This window comes from Hippoglossus stenolepis, chromosome 10 (genome assembly GCF_022539355.2).
Source record: "Hippoglossus stenolepis isolate QCI-W04-F060 chromosome 10, HSTE1.2, whole genome shotgun sequence".
NCBI classification, from domain to species: domain Eukaryota; kingdom Metazoa; phylum Chordata; class Actinopteri; order Pleuronectiformes; family Pleuronectidae; genus Hippoglossus; species Hippoglossus stenolepis.
In genome coordinates this window covers 16,751,933-16,772,769 of record NC_061492.1, presented here as the reverse complement: position 1 = coordinate 16,772,769, position 20,837 = coordinate 16,751,933, and the positions used below count along the sequence as shown (strand labels likewise).

Here is a 20,837-nt window from a genome sequence, read left to right as displayed (position 1 = left end):
TTTGCTGCACAGTGATCCCACCTCTTCCTATTCAGTTCAGTTCTGTTTTATTTGCATTGTACCAAATCACAACACAAGGTCAAGCCCATACTATATTTTGTCTTCTAGTCTTCTTGAGACTGTATGACATGGTAGGCACAGTAGCCAGTATGGGTCGTCTCACTCGACCCCACAAACCTCCCTGGTTTGACTTACTCAACTGTTGGCGTTTTCCAGATGGATCTCTCTGGATGTGGTTGTGAGAGCAAGTCGTGTACAGTTTGGACTGTCTCTCTGTGTGGTCAAATGGAAACGACTGACTCACAACTCACAATGTGCATCTCCTGTGTGCGTGTATATTACAAAAAAATCACTGCTGAGGCATGCGGGGGCCACTGTGATGCACGTGTTGTATAGCAGTTCTTCTGGTTGCATTCTTTCTAGCTGAGGGTGACGTGTCTCGCGACATAACTACCTCATAGCCTTTCGCCATCCGCGTTGATGGAGCAGCTGTGTGTGAGCAGCCTTTTGGCATTTCACACTGTGGAAGATTTGACCTGTAGCTCATCTGCTTTCATGGCAGGAATCCTTTTGCCAGCTTATCAATGGAGAAAAAAATGCCTCTTTCACTGATGCTTCATTTTTTTCCCTTCTATATCTACAGCAACCACCCTTTAAAATACTCATTGATATTCACCCTGCATGTGACACAATCTGGTGTACAGCGCTGAAGTCATTCATTATAAATCATTTACCCTTTTGAAGGGTGAAATCCTTTATTCACAGTTTTATGAGATTAGTGATCCGAGGAGCATGTCCTGACTGGTGACTAATAGGTGGTGGATGTTGTGTCACTCAACCCACTGACATGGATTGGATAGTCTTGTGTCTGTGTGTGTGTGTGTGTGTGTGTGTTACTGGATTCCATATTCTCCATCAATACAAAGTGCTACTAGAAAGATTAATTTCACTTTTCCTGCCTCAGGTGTCTGCACTCAGGCTTGGATCCACCATGACACTTTTCACCAGTGATTGCCAATTTTCTCAGTCCACATGTCTGCTTCTGCCTGGCACAGACTCCGACTGTAAAAGAATGACTTTAATAACCCGGCCTACTTTCTTGAAGCTATTTTAAAAAACCATCCATGTCTCTTTAGGCTCTCGTCCTGCTCCTCAGTAGTAATTTTGTGTGCTTGCGAGCGAGCGGTTTCGTCTCCATCGACATGCCCTGTGGTCTGCTCGCGTGGAGAAATCGGCCTCACTGGAAACTTGCGGTTGACTTTCTTTCTAATGCTAATAACGACATACAGAGCGTTGGTTCGTACCGCCATACATAATAATAACAATGTTCAGAAACGCCAGGAACTGGTGTTTCCTGACAGTTGAGATGATTGTTGCAGTTCAAGGAGCTGGGGAGCTGCACTTACAGAGTCATGCTGTATTATTAGTCTCATGTATCAGTTCACTCTTTCCTTTGCCTCTGTGAATCATGGGTCCTGTATGTGCTGAGATTTTTGGATTAACAGATAGAAATCAACACAACTCAAACTTGTTTTTCTTTGGCTTTTTTAACCAATTTTTAATTGGACCATATTTCTTAAATGATGATACAGTGTGTGTGTGGGTGTGTGTGCGTCGTAGACATGCCTGCTGCTTTTACTAATCATGCTATCATACAGTGCCGCAGGCGTTTTTTTTTCTAAGCCAACAAGTATTTTAACAAGCTAGAGGACTGCAGTCATTTTTTCCAATCTTTTACCAGCATCCATATCGTCACGTTTAATGCCTGGGCCTTTTTTGGCAAGCCATGTAATACACTCTGGCTAGCCACAGGAGACCAAGGCCAAGACACATCCATGCATAGCGTGAAAACTGTTGAAAAACCTTGCAATCATCTTCTATGTGGTGTTTTCAGAGGAAAGTTTGAGCCACTTTGATGTGATCTGAGACAAAACAGTCTCACAGATGCTGCAGACAAGTCGGATCAGGTTAGATTGTTTAAACCACGATATGCCTCTGTGGTCATTATTGCTGTTTAAAGTGGGTTACAGTGCATGAGTCTTGGCAGCGGGTATTATTCTTTTCAGTTACCATCCAGCCTGGGTGGCAGCGCTTTCTCTTGATCATTCAGGAGTCACATAATCTGTGAATATCTGGGTTTTGAGTGGGTGGACCACTAGCTGTATCTCTACCAGCAATGAGAGAAACAGTGGATGAATTGTACAGAGCAGTTTGCCTCTAGGGTTAAGTATCCATCTCCATTCCCTATGGGCCCTCCCCTACTTAGAAGGAGAAGGCTGTGAATAAATACCACCCTTGTCCTCTCATAATGGAACAGCTTGACCCTTCGTGACCTCTGCCGGTCGGAGCATCTGCCCGTCGATTCCTCCAGCCCGTCCTATGGGACATCACCAGGTTGTCACATCTGCCCGAGAGCAGTAATTCAATTGGTTGAGGAATTCATTTTGCAAGATAAAAATTAAGGACTGGCCTATCAGAGACCGAGTCACAAAAGAAACCCTGTATGATGGAATACTTCGTAGATTTACAGTCTGCAACTGTAAATGGAAAAAGGGCTTGTTTCCTTGTGCATGACGAAACCATAATGACTCCTCATCGACATTCTTCCGCCTCCCTTATATGGATTGCATAATGATGAGCTTGGCAGGGGTCTTAATTTAATCATGTCGGTAAAAGTGGTGCACATGTGGCACAGCTGCTAGCGCTTAGCCGAGCCTTGCCATGTGTTTAGGAGAGGTGCCACTGGGTGCCCACACTGGCTTGTTTCGGTGTTGTCACGTCTGTTTGAACCACATTCCTTCATGAAAAGGCTTTTGCAGAGCAGGACAAAGGAGTTTGTTTTGCAAGGATTTGTCTCCGCTGCAGTCGATTTTAGCTCACGTGCCTCTGAGTTCGCGTGACTCGAGAAACTGGTTTAGGTATTTCCCTCATCCCTCGCACAGGTCAGTCTTTGTCGTTGGGTTTATTTAACATTCCCAGTTAAAGCACAAAGCCGCTTGGGTGCATTGTCGAGCACCTGTGGTAGATTATAGGTCGATAATGGCTCCCAGCTAATTTCTTGTGATAATTCAACGATAAAATCAATTCTCGCCACTTTATCGTGAGCCTCGTACAATATATGCCACAGTGTGAGGAGTCAAAATATGTTCCTACTCTAAATGACGTGTACAATTCTCAAACGATTATACGTGAAGCAGTGAATTGCATTTAAACCTATGGCACAGTTTTTGGACAGAAACTAGGTCATGTGTTTTGCACTGACTAAGCATCTGCCGGAAAAGAGACAAGTAGACATTCTGTGACCACACTCAATCACTGCAGGTGTTAAACCTGTTTGTGAGTATTGAGCTCCCTTCTGCAATAAGAGCCTGTGTGTGTCCTTATTCCTCTAAAAAAAAAAAAAAAGTCACTTCTCACCACAGATCGGTCATGTGCTTTTTTATTCTGCCAGGTGTGGCTGTTTCTTGGCTATTGTAACAGAATGACGACAGCAAAGACTCTTCCAAATCTGTGGTCTGGTGCATAAAGAGGATTAACACTAATCAAATGACGCTTGTATCAACACAAATACAAAAGTGGTTTGGACAGTGCATTATTCTTTTGTCTGTGTGATGCTCTTGTATTTACATATAATGGCTTCCCCATATGTTTGCAGATAGATGGAGCCTTCCGCATGAGCAGAGTAACCCCAGGCACAAAAAGTGGTGGCTGTGGTGATGACTACATTTTCTGTGTGTGTGTGATGGTGTGTGTGTGCTGGTTTTTGCTACCTCTTTAGGGCCTTTTCCAGCTTAAACACTGATCTTGTCAGGACCAGTAGACCTCATGGGGAAAAAGCCCAGGCCTAATGAGGCAAAACATAATTCCTGAGGTCCTGTTTAAGATTCGGAGTTTAATGTTAATTGTGGTTAGGTTAAGGTTAGGCATTATTGGTCATGGTTAATGTTAGGGATAAGGTTTTGGTCAGACTATCTGCAATGAAGGAAAGTCAATGCAGAGTGTGTGTGTTTGTGTGTTTTCCTGGCTCCTCACCAGCTGCCTCACCCATCAGCAGTGCTTTCGTGATGCAGTGCAGACACTAGTCCAGCTCAGATTTCCCTCCTGTGCTGTGGACAGTACATGGTCACAGATACTGTTCATATCATAACCAGCTGGGCCTGAAGCTGCAATAAGAACACAATATTTGGTTAATGATAAGAGGAGCAATATTGTTTCTGCTTTCCTGTAAATGTGAGATTGCACTAAGCTTGTTTTATTTCATAACCCGTTTAATGCTTTGGAAATGTACCCACCTTTGATCAACGGCCAGCTCAGCAGAGATTGTTGGTTGTATTTTGCTCATCTGCAGAGAGACAGTGGCCGTAAGAAACTTTAGAAGATGGTTACGGTTAAGTTAAGGCAGATTTGTGTTTACTAAAGTGAGGATACGTCCTTATTACAGGCTACAGGAGTGTTTCAGGACATCTATAAACTATATGTGCATAAACATGTATTAGTTTAGACCCCATATCAGCAAGACGTATCTAAACAGGGCTGATTTCACCTGATGGATGGTTCATTTAGCTGTCATCCTGTGTTTACAGACCTCTGATGTAGGTCCACAACCTGATACTGACATCTCCACCGCTTTATCGCACAATCTATAGCCGGCTGGCCGGCACCACTCAGCCGAGCTAGACACGACGATGCATGCTCGTCGAACAGAGGCTCAGCAGCGTGACGAGAATACTAAATCTTCAATGGTGAATCATCATATCCAATTAAATTTTGAACAGAAACATATGTCATCTGTTGCATTTATGATGTGAGCCAAGCTCACAGCTGAAAAAAAAAATCAGTCAGCCCTAATAAGCAAAACAAGAAATTAGCTTTAAAAAAAGTTAATCCTCCTCTTTGGCAGAGAGGAGAATTATTCTGCTTGTTTGTTAGTTCTTTTTCACTCGTTTCAGGCGTTTCTTTAAATGTCAGCGGTTTGGAAGCGAGGAAGAATAAAACGGATCAGGTTGGCTCTCACCAGGTAACGTCAGTCCAGAGCACTTAACAAAAGCAATCTGTCAGTCCTGCTAATGTGAAAAGACAGGCTTTAATGCGAACAGTAATTGCCTCAGGTAATGGCCTCTAATGGCGAGCGAAACATCAGCTCCTTTGTTATATATCTTAACTTTGATCATGATGAGCAGGCCAACCAGGCAGGCCCAGACTAGCTTAACCACCCCTAATAATAGACGTAAAGCATCATCTTGGCTTTGGCCTGTCAGTTTACAGCATTAATTGACATGAGTGTGATGGATAAGTTTTGGCGAAAGTGCTGAGCCGAGCACCAACAATAACCGCGACCCAGTCGATACATCATTTTGTATTTCCTGCCGACTTATCATTTTTATTGGTTTTGTTTTGCAGGTCACTGGTGTTATCAGTCTGACGTTCTGACAGCATGGTCAAGAGAAAAATGCTAATGAATTTGATCAGAACGAGCTGAGTGATTCATGTTCTGTTTGGCCTGACTACGATCTTAACTTGGGCCCTTAATGGGCCATAAAAGGACGGACTCTGCCAGTTGGAGTGCTGGTTTACCATGAACATATGCTCTAAATTGGCACAGGGAGATAACGTTTGAATTACCATATCCATTAGGGGCAACCTGTCCTCGGGCTTCCCTATGTTAGTGATCCATGAGCTCACACACACAGATTTCTGAATGAAGTTTTAGTCTAGGCAGAGGGGAAAAAAGTTTGCTCTGGGGGCACAAGGGCAAACTCCCTCCCTGGCGTCAGAGCTCCTCAAGAATGCAGGGAGGGATTACTGCACGTCTGTGGCAGTGATGGATGTGAGTAAGAGCCACACACTCATACACTCGCATACAAACCCAGCGAGCATCTGGATGCAGATGGTTTGGCCCTCCGCTGCAGCAGTGTGTGCCAGCTGAGCAGGTGTGTGTGTGTGTCTGGGAAGAAGCCAAACTTGCATGTTGGCCCCACTACCCAGATAAAGCTGTACTCACCAGCCGTATGTCATTTTAAATCAGAAGGCGCAGACTTTATATGCTTGATCACGACTGGAGCACTTTGAGAGATTCAATCGGTCCTTTTCAAATCGCAGATGAATCGATTTCCGCTCCCTCGATAGATTTTTGTTTCCCGTTGAGTCCAGTGATTGATGCTGCGTGTGTGTGTGTGTGTGTGTGTCACTTCCAATGTGTGTGCGACTTTGATTACTGTACAGGCGCTCGACTCATCTACCTGCTCCCAAATCCACAGTAACTCATTGTTTCCTCCTGAAACCTCTGGTGATTCTGTGTGTGACCTCTAGCAGCTGGCTTGCTATGACAGGTATTGTACTGCAGTTGTCAATGATCTCTGATGGATCACCTCAGGGAGCCCAGAGTGTGTCTCTCTCGCGGCTGCTGCAGTACCACTACAGTGGCTATTGCTATGGTAATTAGCGAGGGAGTCGCTGGGTGATTGTATTAATCACTCGAGCTCGCGCCACGCAGCGTGTGACAGATTATCCCGCGGCACACAAATGACAGCCACAGCCAATTCCAGTGGAGATAATACAGTTTGCAAATGAGTTTAAAGCAGCTGTGTTATACAGGCGTTCTCGCTCACATGTGCAAGATATGCAAAGCAACTGCAAACCTTGCACTGATGACGCCCGGAATTTAAACTGACCTTACTGAAGGTTAACAACGAATGTTTACCTTCTCGCCACCTCAAAGGCACTTTTCTTTCTCTATCTCTTATCGGCAGAGAGATAATTAGGTATCTGTCCTTCCCCTTTGTACAAGGAAGCCGTCGCCGTGCTTGGCCCCGTCTTCCTGGCCACGGCTGGGTGTGAGATTGTTTTTCCTGCAGCCTCCGGGTCTCTTATCTGACCACTTGGCTTTTTAAGAATCTCGTTCCCACGTGTTTCGTATGCACGGCCAATCACTCCTTCTATTACTTTTACCTTCGCTTCCGAGTACTTTCCCTATAACTGTGCACCTTAAAGATAGGGGCGCTTAAAGCTCACTTTAATTTGCTTTAACACTGTGTGCTTTAACTCTATGTCATACTAGAGTGAAGCTGACCAATCAAAAAGGCTGGGGTGAGCCAAAGAGCACGTAGATTACACTGTAAAGTCAATACAGCCAAATTATAGGAATATCAGTCAGTTTGAGAAGCTGTTTTCAGACATGTACTGTCCAGTCAGCTGAGTCCAGAATTTTTGTGGAGTTGGCCTTGTGAAGAAGAACATGTGAAGAATGCAGCAGGAGATTGTCTGGGTCGTTCACAAGAACAGGAAAATCCCCGGTGCATTCAGGTGATGGGTGGTGCCGAGCATGAAGGAGGCAGAAGGAAATGTATAGTTTTCACTGTGTAAATTGACATGATTTACAGTACACCGACACAAGAACCGGCCCTTACTGTCAAAACCTCTCGAAGCTCTCGAAGCTCTTTGCCTTTTCAAGTTGACGTCTTCTTCTATGTGTTTCATCCTGAGATGTTTGTTTTATTTTGCTTTTTCTTCGGTATTGCGTCCGTTGCTGTGAGTTTTTACCAGGGGGGTCTGAAAGGAATGTTTCGGAGCAACTGACTCGGACATTTGCGTTCTGTAATAACGCCCCTCCGGAGAATTTCTGGAGAATATTCGGAATTCAGTGCATGTCTGAAAGCAGCTCTACTGTGATACTGCAGCTCTGGAACAAGTTCAACTACATGCTGACTGTGTGCGCGTGTGTGCGTCTTCACCTCTCTCAGATTTAACCCTGAAATTGACCTTCCTATGCCCATTAAACTGCTTAATTAGCAGAGAAGCTAACTTGCACCTGCAGTCTTCTAGCTGTTTGCTCCAGCTCACACACTTTCCATCTTTTTCTATGAACGCTGCTAACCTGTCCCTCCCTCTGCCACTCAAAATACACACATGTTACAGTGCATAAACACAAGGAGGCAGCAGATGGATGCCGGCACCCCCTTGAGGATGTTCTGAGTCATTGTCTCCTTTAAACAAACCCTCAGATGACTGTTTACACCACATTCACTGCTACTGCCAGCAGAGAGCAAACCCTCAGGCGTTGTCCTCACACACACACACACACACACACTGATACTCAACACACACAGGCCCACTTCACCGCTCTTTTTGTTAGTTTAGAGTCTGCACGTTGTGACACATCTCAGTTAATTTAAAGTCAGTGTTGGACTCTCTCTGTTGTGGGCTGCCCCGTCAGACAGGAGCTCCAAATCTGTAGAAAATGAACTGAGCTGACGGCAGGGGAGGCTGGCAGAAGATGGAGATTTCACTGTATGAGACAGAAGGAGGATGAAGCGGGGGATGAGGGATAGAGGTGAGATAGTAGGAGGGATAACCTTTGGAATGATTCAAATGTCACAGAAAATCAGAGACACTTTTTTAAAATGTTTGCATCCCCATTAGTTTTTGTTTTTTAACCTTTACCGTTCAGGTGTAAGAGTACATTTTTTTCTGTTTGGATTAATTAACTCTTTACTTCACCTCAGCCAAGGACATTTTATAGGTTTTCACCCCAGTCTGTTTGTTTGTAAGCAAGATTACACAAAAACACCTCCATGGATTTCCATTCATACTCGATGGGACATGACCAATGGAGGAATCAATTCAATTTTGGTGCAGATCAGAATAAAGGAGCAGATGCAAGAATTATTCTTATTAACATTGAGACATTTTCCAAGTCAGGGAATAATGGATTTCAATGTAAAAAATAATGTAAAGACTAATTACCACCGAACTTGGTAGAAGAATGCAGTATGGGTAAGCGAAGAACCCATTTTAGTCCAGGATTTCTTTTCACTAACATTGTGATAAAGGGCATCTTTCGAGTGAGTGAGGTAAGCAGTCCACTGAGTGCTATTCTAGTTTAAGTTCAGTTTTATAATATGTTCAGATTCCCCCACAATAGTTTTAGAGTTGTTAGAGAGGCGGGGTGGGATTGAGGGTCGAAGCTGGAGACCAAACAAAAGACTTGACCTTTCACCCTGACTTAGAGCATCCCAACTTAAGTAAATTCCATCAGTCTACACCCCTGAATTCCTCCGACACCCTTTTTTTCTGATGTATTTCCAGACCCCTAGATAATAAGGCAGGGGACTAATCTCGACCACAATGAGCAATTAAGATCAATTTATTTCCTCCCATGGATGTTTTGTTTGCAAATTGCCGCAGACCGCATTCCCCAGCGAGCAGCATAATCGATGTCATCAACCATAAACGGCCTCCAGCCACGAGAGTGGCTCCATCGCACTGTTAAGGGAAGGAGACAAGAAATATTAGCACACTGACTGAAAACTCATATTTCTCCCTCTGACTTCTCCCCACAACTCTCTTTCCCCTCATCCCCGGTCCCATGAGCATCACTCGACCAGAAAGAGATTTTCATCAGCGATTGCAAGTACCCTGTCTGCGATTAAATGTGACATAGTTTATGTACTTTACATTAAGATCGTAATGTAATGGCACCTTCCTCTATCAGTTCAGCACAACTGGAATGCATTCATCTGAGAGGCTGGAGCCAATGTGCTGTATATATGTAGAATCACTGTCTAATTATTTCATCCTTTTAAGTTAAACCGTCCATGTCATTGCATTGTTAACTGCACAATAGGGCTGCAACCCATGTTTCTTCACTTTGTCAAAAATTGCTTTTGGTCAACAGATTTATTTAAAAATGTCCAAGAAACTAAATTGGCCATGAAAAGAACCCAGAGCGCAGTGTGACATTTTCACATGTAGTTTGAAAAGATTAAAGCAGCTAACCACTGTGTCAAATGAGTACAAGTGAGAGGTTGCATGGTGCAGGAAGACAAAATAAGTGCTCCAACCACCGAGGCTCACCTAACCTGACTTCCTTTCACTGTCTACTGTCGTCCATATGTTGGTTTAACTTGTTATTGTGGAGGCAAATTAGAGGAACAGATTTTTGTCTTTCAAGGGTCATCTAGAGCTCAGTATCAGCATCAGTGGGAATCCCCGGTGTTTGAGAGCATTATCCCAAAGCAAAGCTGTGCTGATAAACTCTTTGTACCCTGTGTCAACACACACACACAGAGTAATAATACTGATTGTCTGACATTCCTTTTTCATGAATTTCTTGTGCTGCACTTAATGTTCCCGAGTAAGGCCACAGAGGCAGAATATGACCAAAGTATTTTGTAGAGCCCGACTGATATAGATTTTGAGGGGCCGATGCTCATGGCGATAAGTACAAATTTCCATACAGATATATCTGTAAATAAATGTACATATATTAAATCAAATTTGGAATGATTCCAAAAAAATATTTTTCAAATACCTATGACAAAGACATTTATTTTAGGCTTAAGAAGTTAAACTTTATTTTTGAATAATTATAAATAAAAGACAAATACAACCAAATATATAGAACTTGAGTAAAGAAATATACATATGCAGATATTGATATGTTAGTGAAAGCCTCATATCAGCCGACTATTATAGACCAACCAATAACCGAGCTCTAGTATTTTGTGAATGGGTCATTATAATGATGTGGAGCAATACATTTACCTTCCACTATCAGGTCTGGCATTAGTTCAGCATTTGAAGACATTTATGGGATCTACGCTGAGATGCATGCCATATAAAGGGATTTACTTTGGCTCAGGAGATCTTGTTGGGGCCTTAATTGATCTTAATTAGAGGTCAGACCATTGGCTGGTTGAAATTACACCCACCACCTGCTCTATATGAATATGCATCCCAGTGGTCCAACTTGCTTTTCCTATTTTCTTTCTCAGCCACTGAGCGTGTTTGTCCACCAGCCTTTTAGCTGCCTGCATCTCCAGCCGGACAAAGGGCTTTGAGAGCAGCTCAGACTGGGCTACAAGGTCCATTGTGTTGTTAACAATGTTGTTTAGCCCTGTTGAACGCTGCTGACATTGTGTCCTGAAGCTGATGTCTCTATGTCAAGCAGAAGGCTGATGAAAGGCTATCCCACAGCTGCTCGTACAGCGTGGCATGGACATGACTTTGAATAGCTTTTCATACCAATATGGATTTCTAAAGGAGGAAACCCCATTGAGCATTCCAGTTACACACTCATGTTTTTCCATTTGTACCAGTCACTGTGTCCCTGAACACCAATAATGTTCACTCGGTTGCTCTGGCGAGGTGGGAGCAGCTCTTGGGTCTGTCTGGCACACTGCGTCCGTCTCTGCTGCCGTGTTGCGTTCTGGTGTGGCTTTCTGAATGGGTCCAGTTTGACTGTGTGACCACAGCTATGTGAACCATAGACAAATGGAGGCGTGCGTGTGTTTTTAGAGTGATGGCGGTCTCTAGTTGTCTCCGCTGGGATATAAGTTAGTCCCAACACTTTGAGTGCGGTTCAGAAATTCTAATTGCATTTTCCTTTTGTTTTGATTAACTTCTCCTCAATGTTAGATGCAAATTCGCCCTCTGTGGCCCCTAGAAACTTTCACATAGCTCAACCATGTCGCCAACCCCGTTTCCTCCTGTGTAGTTTCCTCTGTCGCTCTGCTCTTTCTCACACCAGCCCTCTGTCTTCACTTACAAGACTTTTTTTTTCTTATTCCCTGAGTCACACTCACTCATTAATACACACATATAACAAACACACACAAAAACAGTCTCTGTCTCCCCAGTAGCCGACTGCCTCCCTGGCCTCCTCCTGGGGTCATTGTGGTATTTAGGGTCAGACAAGAGCTCCAGTCATTGCGCCCTCCCCGGTGCCTCCCAGGCAGCGCGCAGCCAGCTTGTCTTACCCAATCGCTTCAAACTGCTGTGGAAAACCGCCTTGGCTGCAACAAGCCGGCATCCTCCTCCTAGCCAACGGAAAGGCAGGATATAGGAAAAACAACACAGTCGAGTAGTGGAGCCCTTTTTGCAGTGGAGACTGAATGGATGAGCGCTATAAAACATCCTTGCTTCTCTTTCTGAGAGAACTCCTCTGTTGAAAACTTCTCGGTTTTCCTCGCGGCTCGCTGGCGTTGCCTCTTGGTGCTCCGTTACCCAGGGTTACCCCAGGAGGACTGTGACTTGCTGCTGCCGCAAAGCCTGGAGGGAGTTTCCACATGTCATCCAGTGTGTCTGGGGTTGTGAGTCAGATGCAGCATGTGCTCTGCTTTAAGACTCATCAAGCCTTTACAGGGAGAATCCACTCTGAGATCTGAGAACACCAGCTAGACTTCTCCTTTGCAAGGCTGTTCAAAGAGCTGATAGATTAAAGCCGGGGCCACAGAGGTAAGGGATGTTGTGCGCTTTGTGTTTTATCCTTCTCTCCCTTTGTTTCTCCTATTTACTGCAAGAGGAGTGGATCAGGGTGAAGAGGTTGTGTTGGGTTTCCTATTGTTGGGATGCACAGGTGTGGGTGACACTGTGTGTTTGCATTTGTTGCACCTGTGTCCATCAGATAGCAGTTTGTGCTTTATTTAGTTTTTATGTTGTAGATGGAACTAAATGACCTCTTACAGTCTCAGCTTTTATCGTCTTTTTCACTCTGTGGTTCAGGGTTGTCAGGATTATTTCTGACTCACATTCCCTCATGAGCGTAACTGAGTATGACGAGCTCACCCACCTTGTCTAAATTTTGTATCTCGTGCTGAAGTTGCTGGTTGATTGCTCTTACGGGACCAATCGTACAAATTTTTTTTAAATGCACATTTTATTTTCTTGGCATGGCTCTGGAATGGCATACGTGTATAAATCTTTCAGAGGGCTGCCATGTCATTTTTGGTCAGGAGCCAGGCGCACAGCTTTTAAATGTATTATGAAAAAGCCTGAAAGACACTTAACAAGCACTTTGATGGATGTTTGGTGGTTTTGGCTGAATCCAGCGCACTGTAATATGGGCTTTCAGCAAGTGATTCATACATGGACGTTCCTCCTCATAACCGAACCACTGCTGGATTCTTTGAATCTGGCTCTTCTGGACAAAAACTCAGCAGGGGATGTCCTCCAATAATTTTTCTCTCTTCTTCTTCACTTCCTGTTGTTGCTTTTATGTTTAACCTTGTTGGTGGTTTTTCACAAGTTTGAATTTAAGTTGCTTAAAAGAGCACGCTGCTCCTTTAAGAGCTCAGTTGTCACGGCGCCAGAGGAAAGTGATAAGAAACAAGTCCCATGGGGTGTGATTTGACAGGAGGAAGGCAGCGCCATTGTATTAACATTAACAAATGACCTCATAATTTCTAGTTCACAGCCTTATAATTCAAAAATAATGGCACCTCGTCGGTACTTTATATTGATGTGAGATTATTGTGGCCAATTTATTTTTCATTTGCATTTTATTTATTTATAATTTCAGAATCTTGTGTCAACTAAATATTATGCCATTTGGTTAGACTATATATTGAGAATTATTGCTGACTGAATGTTCTCTTTTTGGACAGGAAAGTAAAAGGTCCGGCTAGATTTCTATATCTCAAAGGTTTTATGGTAGCGTGGATAAAAAAAAAACTGCACTAACAGCATCATGCTGTTACCGTGTGCCTTGGTTCTCTTGGGAAATCACTGTGTGGCTCACACTGCTGTGTCATTACTTTGAGCTTTCTTCCTCAAGTTTAGATTCAAGGACACAAAGGTCAGAACTGCAAGCAGAGTTCTCCTGTCTCTGCCTTTGTGAGCAAGAGGCTGTAGCTCCTGTTCCACAGATGCTCAATGGTCCTCATGAAGGAAAAAGATTATTTCCTTAATGCTTCACCTACCTACAGTGTTTATACCATGTCGAGGTGTGGCCTGTTCCTCACCGTTATCCCGAGCTCCAGACCCAAGACGCGCAAACCATTGCCAGACTAAACACGGAGCTTATGTGGGAGTCACCCAGGGGCAACCTAAGAAGAATGCCAGGTCATAGGGTGTGTCGAGGAGCGATGGGGTGCCAGTGGTCCCTTGGCCCCTGAGCAGATGGTCTGTAGGAAACTTATTGACTAGAACAGAAGACTGAAGGGGAAGAGGGAGGGAGAGTTCAGACTTGGGCGTCAGTGGTTTGCAGCAAAAAGGAAGACTTGTCTTGTTGTTCTCCCAAAAACAGCCTCACAATACTCCGGTTCAGCTCACAGCAGAAGGCAAACGTGTGTGTCTCTGGGTTTGTGTGTTGGCACGCCTTGAAGCCTTTTCAATGTCGGAGCACTGCTCTGCGTGAATAAACTGTGCAAAGAAAAGCATCAGTAGTAGTGTTAAAAGAAAGCAGTCACTGTGACAAGTTCGACAATCAGCTTTATGCTGACTCCTGGTGTTGTCAGCAGCTGCTTTCTCTGTCTTATACTCCAAGAAGGAACATTGTTGAAGTCTCTCTCCATTCATGTGGAGGCACTTCTCGAATCATTTTACCTCCACTTTGCTCTGCTTTCTGGATTCATTGACAGATGCTGATAGAAGTCGAGGGTCTGGCGGTGTGTGCGTGCTGAGGGTTTTAAGCAGTGTAAACCAGAAAAGTGAAATTTTTTCCACATTCGGACCTAAATGCCCAGAATTGGACCAACCAGTAGTTAATCACGCCTCCATTAGTGCTACTGACTCGGCTTTGCCCAAGGTCCTTGTGAATCATGACCCCAGCTCAACATGCATGGCAAAGATGGACACTTTTTTCTGTGTTCTTGGCAAAAAGCTCAAAAGTTGGAATAGTTGCGTTCAGGGTCAGGATCAGTGCTGTATTCAATTGTATTCAATGTCCTATCCCTCTGGTTCACCCTGAAACTCGTGACGAGTGAAACAAGTGTTTGGTTAATCCTCTGATCAGCTCAGAGTTCAAGTTCATTGCAGGCCGTCCAAGTTTCCACTGCACTTTCAACTGCTCCTTTTTTTTCACACTTAGTCTAAACAGTTTAAATAATGAGAGAATAATTCCTTTGTGTGGCTTCTTGTCATGTTTAATTTTCTTTGCAACATTAGCCTGGATCTCTGCCCTGCCCTCGAACCCCAGGATCCTGTGCCACATGTGCTTTACACTCAAATCATTTGAGTCCCATGGAGTTTTCTACTCAGCTTCATCTATTAAACAAATGCTTTTACAGAAGTCCATTTACTCAGTCAGCCAAACACCATAATCTCACCTCACAGTCAAGGTTCATCCAAGCAGGAGCTGATAAACTCTTAATTCTGCAGATCACTTAAGCCTGAAGGTTAGGGCTTTTGGCAGCGGGCTGTTTACACTGTAACCTTATACATGCTGTACGTGTGCTTTGAGGCTTAGTAGAGTTAGCAGTATCTGAAAACCTTCCTGGAGTGTGAGCTAAATGCATGTAGGTGGGTTGTATTACACACACACAGGAGACAGTCACACTGCCTCTCAGATGATGCCCGGTGCCTCAGAGAGAGTGCTCCTCGGCCGTCTCTGGTTTTGGATCTAACCCTGGACAAATTTGGCTGTGACAAGTAAAAAAAGATAGGAAAAGGGGAGCAAGCAAGTTAGAATTCCAAGGTTTAAAAATAAACACACGGTCAAACTGTAGCCGTATTTCAAAAACTTTCCCAACTCTGATCAAAGACGACGTCATTTAGTTGTGGGGAGGTGGAAAAATGTCTGACTAATGTTTGGTTTGGATGCCTGATTGAGGAGAGCTAAATTTGGGAGGTGGAGTGACATTTTTAAACTGGTCATACTACAGTGCCAGGGTGGCACTGATCTACTGTGCTGTCTTGTTCCTTGGGACTGCTTGAAACTTAATGGCTGCATCTTGAGAGGAAATATTTATTTGGCTGTATCATTTTTGCAAACTTGCCAATAAGTTGTTTTCCAGACATGGGAAAATCTCCGACTACATAAAGTAAGACAATCTCAGATAGTGGAATGAGCCTTATTTCTGTTTCAACTTCACACTGGCTTTGTTTATCCCAATGAGAAACAAGTAGTGCTGCCCACCAAACACTATCCCCTCCCGAGCGCCGGGGGGGATTAAGATCTGCTCTTTAAATGCTCACACCTGTTATCAAACTCAGCGCTCATTGCATGAAGTAAATTACAGTGCTAAATACTAAGTCGACCTCTCTCTCTATGTTTCAGATGAGCCAGACGACGAAGGGATGAGTTTATTTTAAGCAATGAGGCGGAGAGGACCGAGCGCAGGAGCTCCAATCTGAGACGAGACTTTCAGACAGGTGAGTCTGGGTTGTCTCTATTATTATGCTTGATTATGTTTAACCCCACCTTTTTAAAATATGTCCCTATACACACATTACAATCTTTTAAAGTCATTGTAGCGTTTCAATACCAGTGGGTCTTACTTTGTCTTCAAATATATTGGTCCTGTTTTAAGTGATCGTCATTTTAAAATGTAGCCACTATTACCCCTCCACGTGTTAAACAGTGGTTTGTTTTAGTTGCTAATCTACTTGGTGTGAGAATTCAAAGACTTAAAGACTAGAAGTTATTTACCTGGACCTATTATGTAATGTCTTCACAGTAGTTAATGTCCTATAGCGTCAAACGTGTATGACATACATGAAATGAAAATTAAATGTCTGTCTGGTCAAGGCTCTCCAACAGTCTGGAAGTGTTATTTTTCATTGTCCTAAACTCTGTCACACATAACAACCATGAAAAGCCGAAAATCCTGTTAATCCGACTTTACTTTTCAAGAGAAATAAAGAAAGTGTGTAGCAAAAGAAGAGGGGGGCAGACCAAACGGGTTGATGACCAGATGTGATGGAATTACTCACAACCATTCTTTTTGAAAGCCATAAGGAATATGTTAGACCTGCTGCTGTTTTACTCTCGAACCAGCCTCTGCAAATGAAAACGATTATGTGTGTGTGTGTATGGTTTTATGGGAGTGTGGCTGTTATTGTTTGAGTAATATGTTAATTTTATGTCTCTGGTGACCTGGCATTATCTCATACCATGTCATTTATGTTATACTGCCCATATGTATAAGTAACCATTTTTCCAGGATAATGCCATTGACGTTATGGTTTTGTTTTCCAGACAGAGATGGGAAATTCAGAGAGCCAGTACAGCATCCAGGGGCCAAAAGGCGCCAGCATCGTCTTCCCTGGGAAACAGAAGCCATATTCACTGAAACTCCGCTCAGCCAAAGATGACGCCCTGTCACCACATACATGGTGGAAAAGTGCCCCAGTGGGCTCAGGGTACAAGGCCAGGTGTGTTGGCCGTGGTTGTTTGTCCCCTCCTAAAAGCCGACAGCCATACTCCGCTCGGCACTATGACTATGTTTCCAAGGGAGCGAGAAGCAGTCCGAGTGAGCATCGCTGGCATCGCTCGCCTGGATGTGGCATACGAAAGCGTCACATGTCAGATGAGTATGAAGATAATCCGTACGGGGCTGAGCTCGGTGGGAATACCCAGGATAGACACAGTGATGAACATGAGGTTTTAGAGGAGCAGAGCAGCCCGCGGGTGGTGATCAAGAAGGATGGTAGTCTCAGAGTGGAGTTCACCAACACTTCAGGAAATCCTCTCCTCCTGAACGAGGCCACTGGCCCGGTACAACTGCTCAAGTTCTCCCCCAACCTTGAGTCTGCCTCCACTCCCAGTCTGCCTGGTTCCAGTGCTAGTGGGCTTGATGGCCCCTGCAGTGGTCCTCCGCCGGCTTCTACCTCCTCCACTGCCAGGACCAGCAAGGGAAGCTCTCTGAGCTCTGATGGTTCATGGTATGACTCCCCCTGGGGGCCCAGCACAGAGTTGTGTGAGCAGGAACAATCCTGCTCTGCAAGCAGGACTCTAGTTCACTCGCCAATCCACCAGCTTGACTCATTTACTGAGCCATGCCCCCCTGTGTCTATCACAGACCTCTACAGGGAGCCCTCAATGGCTGCTACCTTCCCCACAGCCAGAGACCTATCCTCCCAGTTACAGGATCCTCCACCAGGCCAGAGGGGACACCGAGCCTCCTTCGCATCCGTCCTCGATGCTCCCTTAGAGGAAGAATGCCCCGATGTCCGGCAGTACTCATCATACACCCTGCCCTGTCGCAGGCCCAAAGCACACACCATGAGTGAGGAGTTGGACCGTTACCCTGACCAGGAACAACACCAGGAGCAAGATGTGCCAGATTTTGGCGCCCCCAAAAAAGACTCCATCAGAAACCGCATCAGACGCCTCAGTGACTGGACAGGCAGCCTCAGCCGCAAGAAGAGGAAGTCTCAGGTACGTTTGGCTGGGATGGGTTTTCAGAATCACATTAACTTTAATCTACTACTTTGTGGCTTTCGTCTTTACACTGCTTTATCGCTCACAGGGTTCATTCAGGAATCATATCGACATGGTATGTAAAACATTAGGTCACATAGCTTGTTTGTAGTCCCCTGTAACTTATAGTCCTCTTAGTTTAAGCTCACGGTAGTTACATTCATGACTTTTTTTTTTATTGTGGTCATCTGTAGTTCTTTCATCACAAGCCTTACAGTAACAGCTTATTAGACCGGAGAGGGCCATGCACAGACAGTCGTCTGTCTGGCGAGGTTTATTTGATCATGAGCAGCAGTGGTTGTCCTGGCATGGTCAGTGAGCAACCACCATCCTGTGGTCCTTAGCGCCACAACACAAGCAGTTTGAGGACAGGGCACAGTGGGGTGGCACAAAATGAAATTTGTAAGGCCAGGAAACCAGTGCTTGTTTTTATGAAGAAAGAACACAAATACTAAGGGGCTGTATCGGGGGGTGGGTACATGTGAAGTATTATTGCATACTGACTCTGTGCGTTCATAGTTATGAGTGCAGTACCCATATGTCAAAGTTTTGTTAATAGTCGGGTAAGGATGGATCAAGAGTCAAATTTTTAGTCTTAGTAGTCATTAGTCCAAGATTTAAATTATATTTAAACGGGTTTTGCAGGTTTCAGTGTAGCTGATGACCGATTGAAGTGCATATAAATTTGGAAGTAGAACAAGCTGCTGCAGTGACACATCAGGCAGCTGATATACAGTATACATATGTTTTCCAAGTAGTAAAACGATACTTGTGATACGTACAGGCAAGGTTCAGAGAAGAGGTTGGAAATAACCACAGCTTGTCTGCATGTTGTCTGCCTGCGCAGACCATGTAAATCTTTCTCCTACAACCACTCCAGTCTTAATAGCTTTAATTTGACACGAAACATTTGTTTAAACTGAGCCTGAACTCGTGTCTTCCTCTATCTTGCAGGCTTGAAAGCAGTTGTTTCTGCATTAATTCGTTTAGCTTTGCCTTGTAAAAGTTTTAAGAACAGTGTTTAGGCACTGCCAAGAGAATAGCTCTAAGCCCCTGAGAGGCTCCGTTAGAGAGAAACTAAATCCTAGCTGGAGATTTAACCCCCACCCCTCCTCTAATGTTAATGAATGACTTACGGTTGTTCTGGCTGTTGTGCAGTGCAAATTGTCTGGGCTCCCCTCTCAGTCTTTAGAGAGTAAATCTGCTTATCGGGATTGGTGTTCAGTCAGTTGGGTCAGACAACAAACCAAAGGACAGAACAGAACAATCATTGTATTCAGATGACATTTTTCTTCTTCTGAGAATTTGTGAGCTTCGCCTTGTACTTAAATAGCAGATGTTGCTGAGCAAAATATATGACGTACTTTGCCTTGACACTGTCACCTGAGTGTGGAGTGACAAACACCCTTGTAGACAGACAGTAATCATTCAGAGCGTTCCACTGCTTTCACTTTACATTAGTAATGTCTGCCTCTAAATCTCCTGCTTGCCATAATGCCATGCTAATCTATGGCCATTTGCGGCTACTTAGCCAGTTTGGGGGCAGAGCCAAGCACCCACACGTTTACTCAAGTCTGTTTCCTGATTCAGACATAAATCTAAAAGAGCATCGTTTCTTACCTGAACAAATCCTCAAGAAACATTTAAATAAGGTGTGTTTCTTCAAGGAAATTAAAATCTAATGCAAGCTCCAGGTTTCGCTGACAAATTCTAACAAGCAGGGCTCCTCACCCCTGATCTTAACCCTAACACTAATGAAAGTTAAAGGATAATTCAAACAAATAATGATACTAATAATAATCATTTGAGGTAATGACAAGACCTGAAACAAGCTCATATTAAAGTGGTGGTGTTTAAAGGTGCAATATGCAAGTTATCTCACCACCCAACCCTGTTTTTCAGGGATGGGTAATGGTCACTTGCCAAGAGCTTCAGCCATTGTTTTTATTTAGTAAGACAGAGTTACGCCCTCTGAGCAGTGCTACTTCTTCAGGGCAGCCTGTATGCTAACACAAAGAGTCGAGATGCGCATGGCTTGACTGTAGCTAGCTGATTAGCATGCTCACTTCAGTAGACGCATTATGGAAACAGAAGCCAAACCAGAGTTAGCATTGGCGCTGCTTTCAAATGAAGTTTGAAATTTGATGCACAATTGCAGAAACAGCTGTTAATGCTAATGTTGTCTATGTAGCGACAGCAAAGAAGCTTGTCTGCGGAATAAATTTCCTCTTTCCTTTGGGGGCCATTTTGTTGAATGCCAAACCTCCGCGGCCTACGTCTCCACAGGCTGGTCACGTTGCCTCCTTTCAGTGGGTCAACCAAAATCAGGAGCACCTCCAGCTCTGGTTTCCCTCCACTTGGGCTCCAGGGCTCTATTGTGGGTTTAAAGGTCAAATTGTGACCCTGATGCCAAAGACCAAGAACCTGCTCGTAATGAAAGGCAGCTGGAGGAGGGAGACGGTGGATAAATTTGGACTGTGCCCGCTAAAGGAAAGCAGACGTAAACCTTCCCTGTGCACAGTGCACATTTTCCTACGGCTGTAGCATACCAGTGCTGTGGCAGCAGTTGAACATGATGGTCAAACAAAGGCAGTCCTCAAGTGAGAACACTGTGGGCTCACAGGGTTTATTTCTGTCTTGTAGCTAAACAGGATCTCTGGTCTGTCTGGCGAAAGGATGTAAGACTTTTTTGTAATTT

General features: G+C 44.2%; 1 protein-coding gene across 6 annotated transcripts in view; it reads left to right on the top strand.

Moving 5' to 3' along the window:
* Positions 1–20,837, top strand: part of tiam2a (TIAM Rac1 associated GEF 2a) — a 98,279-nt gene that overhangs the window by 29,301 nt on the left and 48,141 nt on the right. For 3 of the 6 annotated variants that reach the window (XM_035167966.2, XM_035167962.2, XM_035167964.2), the window contains exons 2-4: positions 15,995–16,089; positions 16,916–18,097; positions 18,189–18,215. In XM_035167966.2, coding sequence (XP_035023857.2) covers positions 16,922–18,097; positions 18,189–18,215 — 1,203 coding nt within the window. In that variant the 5' untranslated portion in view covers positions 15,995–16,089; positions 16,916–16,921. Of the gene's footprint in view, positions 1–11,220; positions 12,235–13,320; positions 15,759–15,994; positions 16,090–16,915; positions 18,098–18,188; positions 18,216–20,837 lie in introns of those variants that run through there. The other 3 variants (XM_035167965.2, XM_035167967.2, XM_035167968.2) reach the window with 3 other exon arrangements.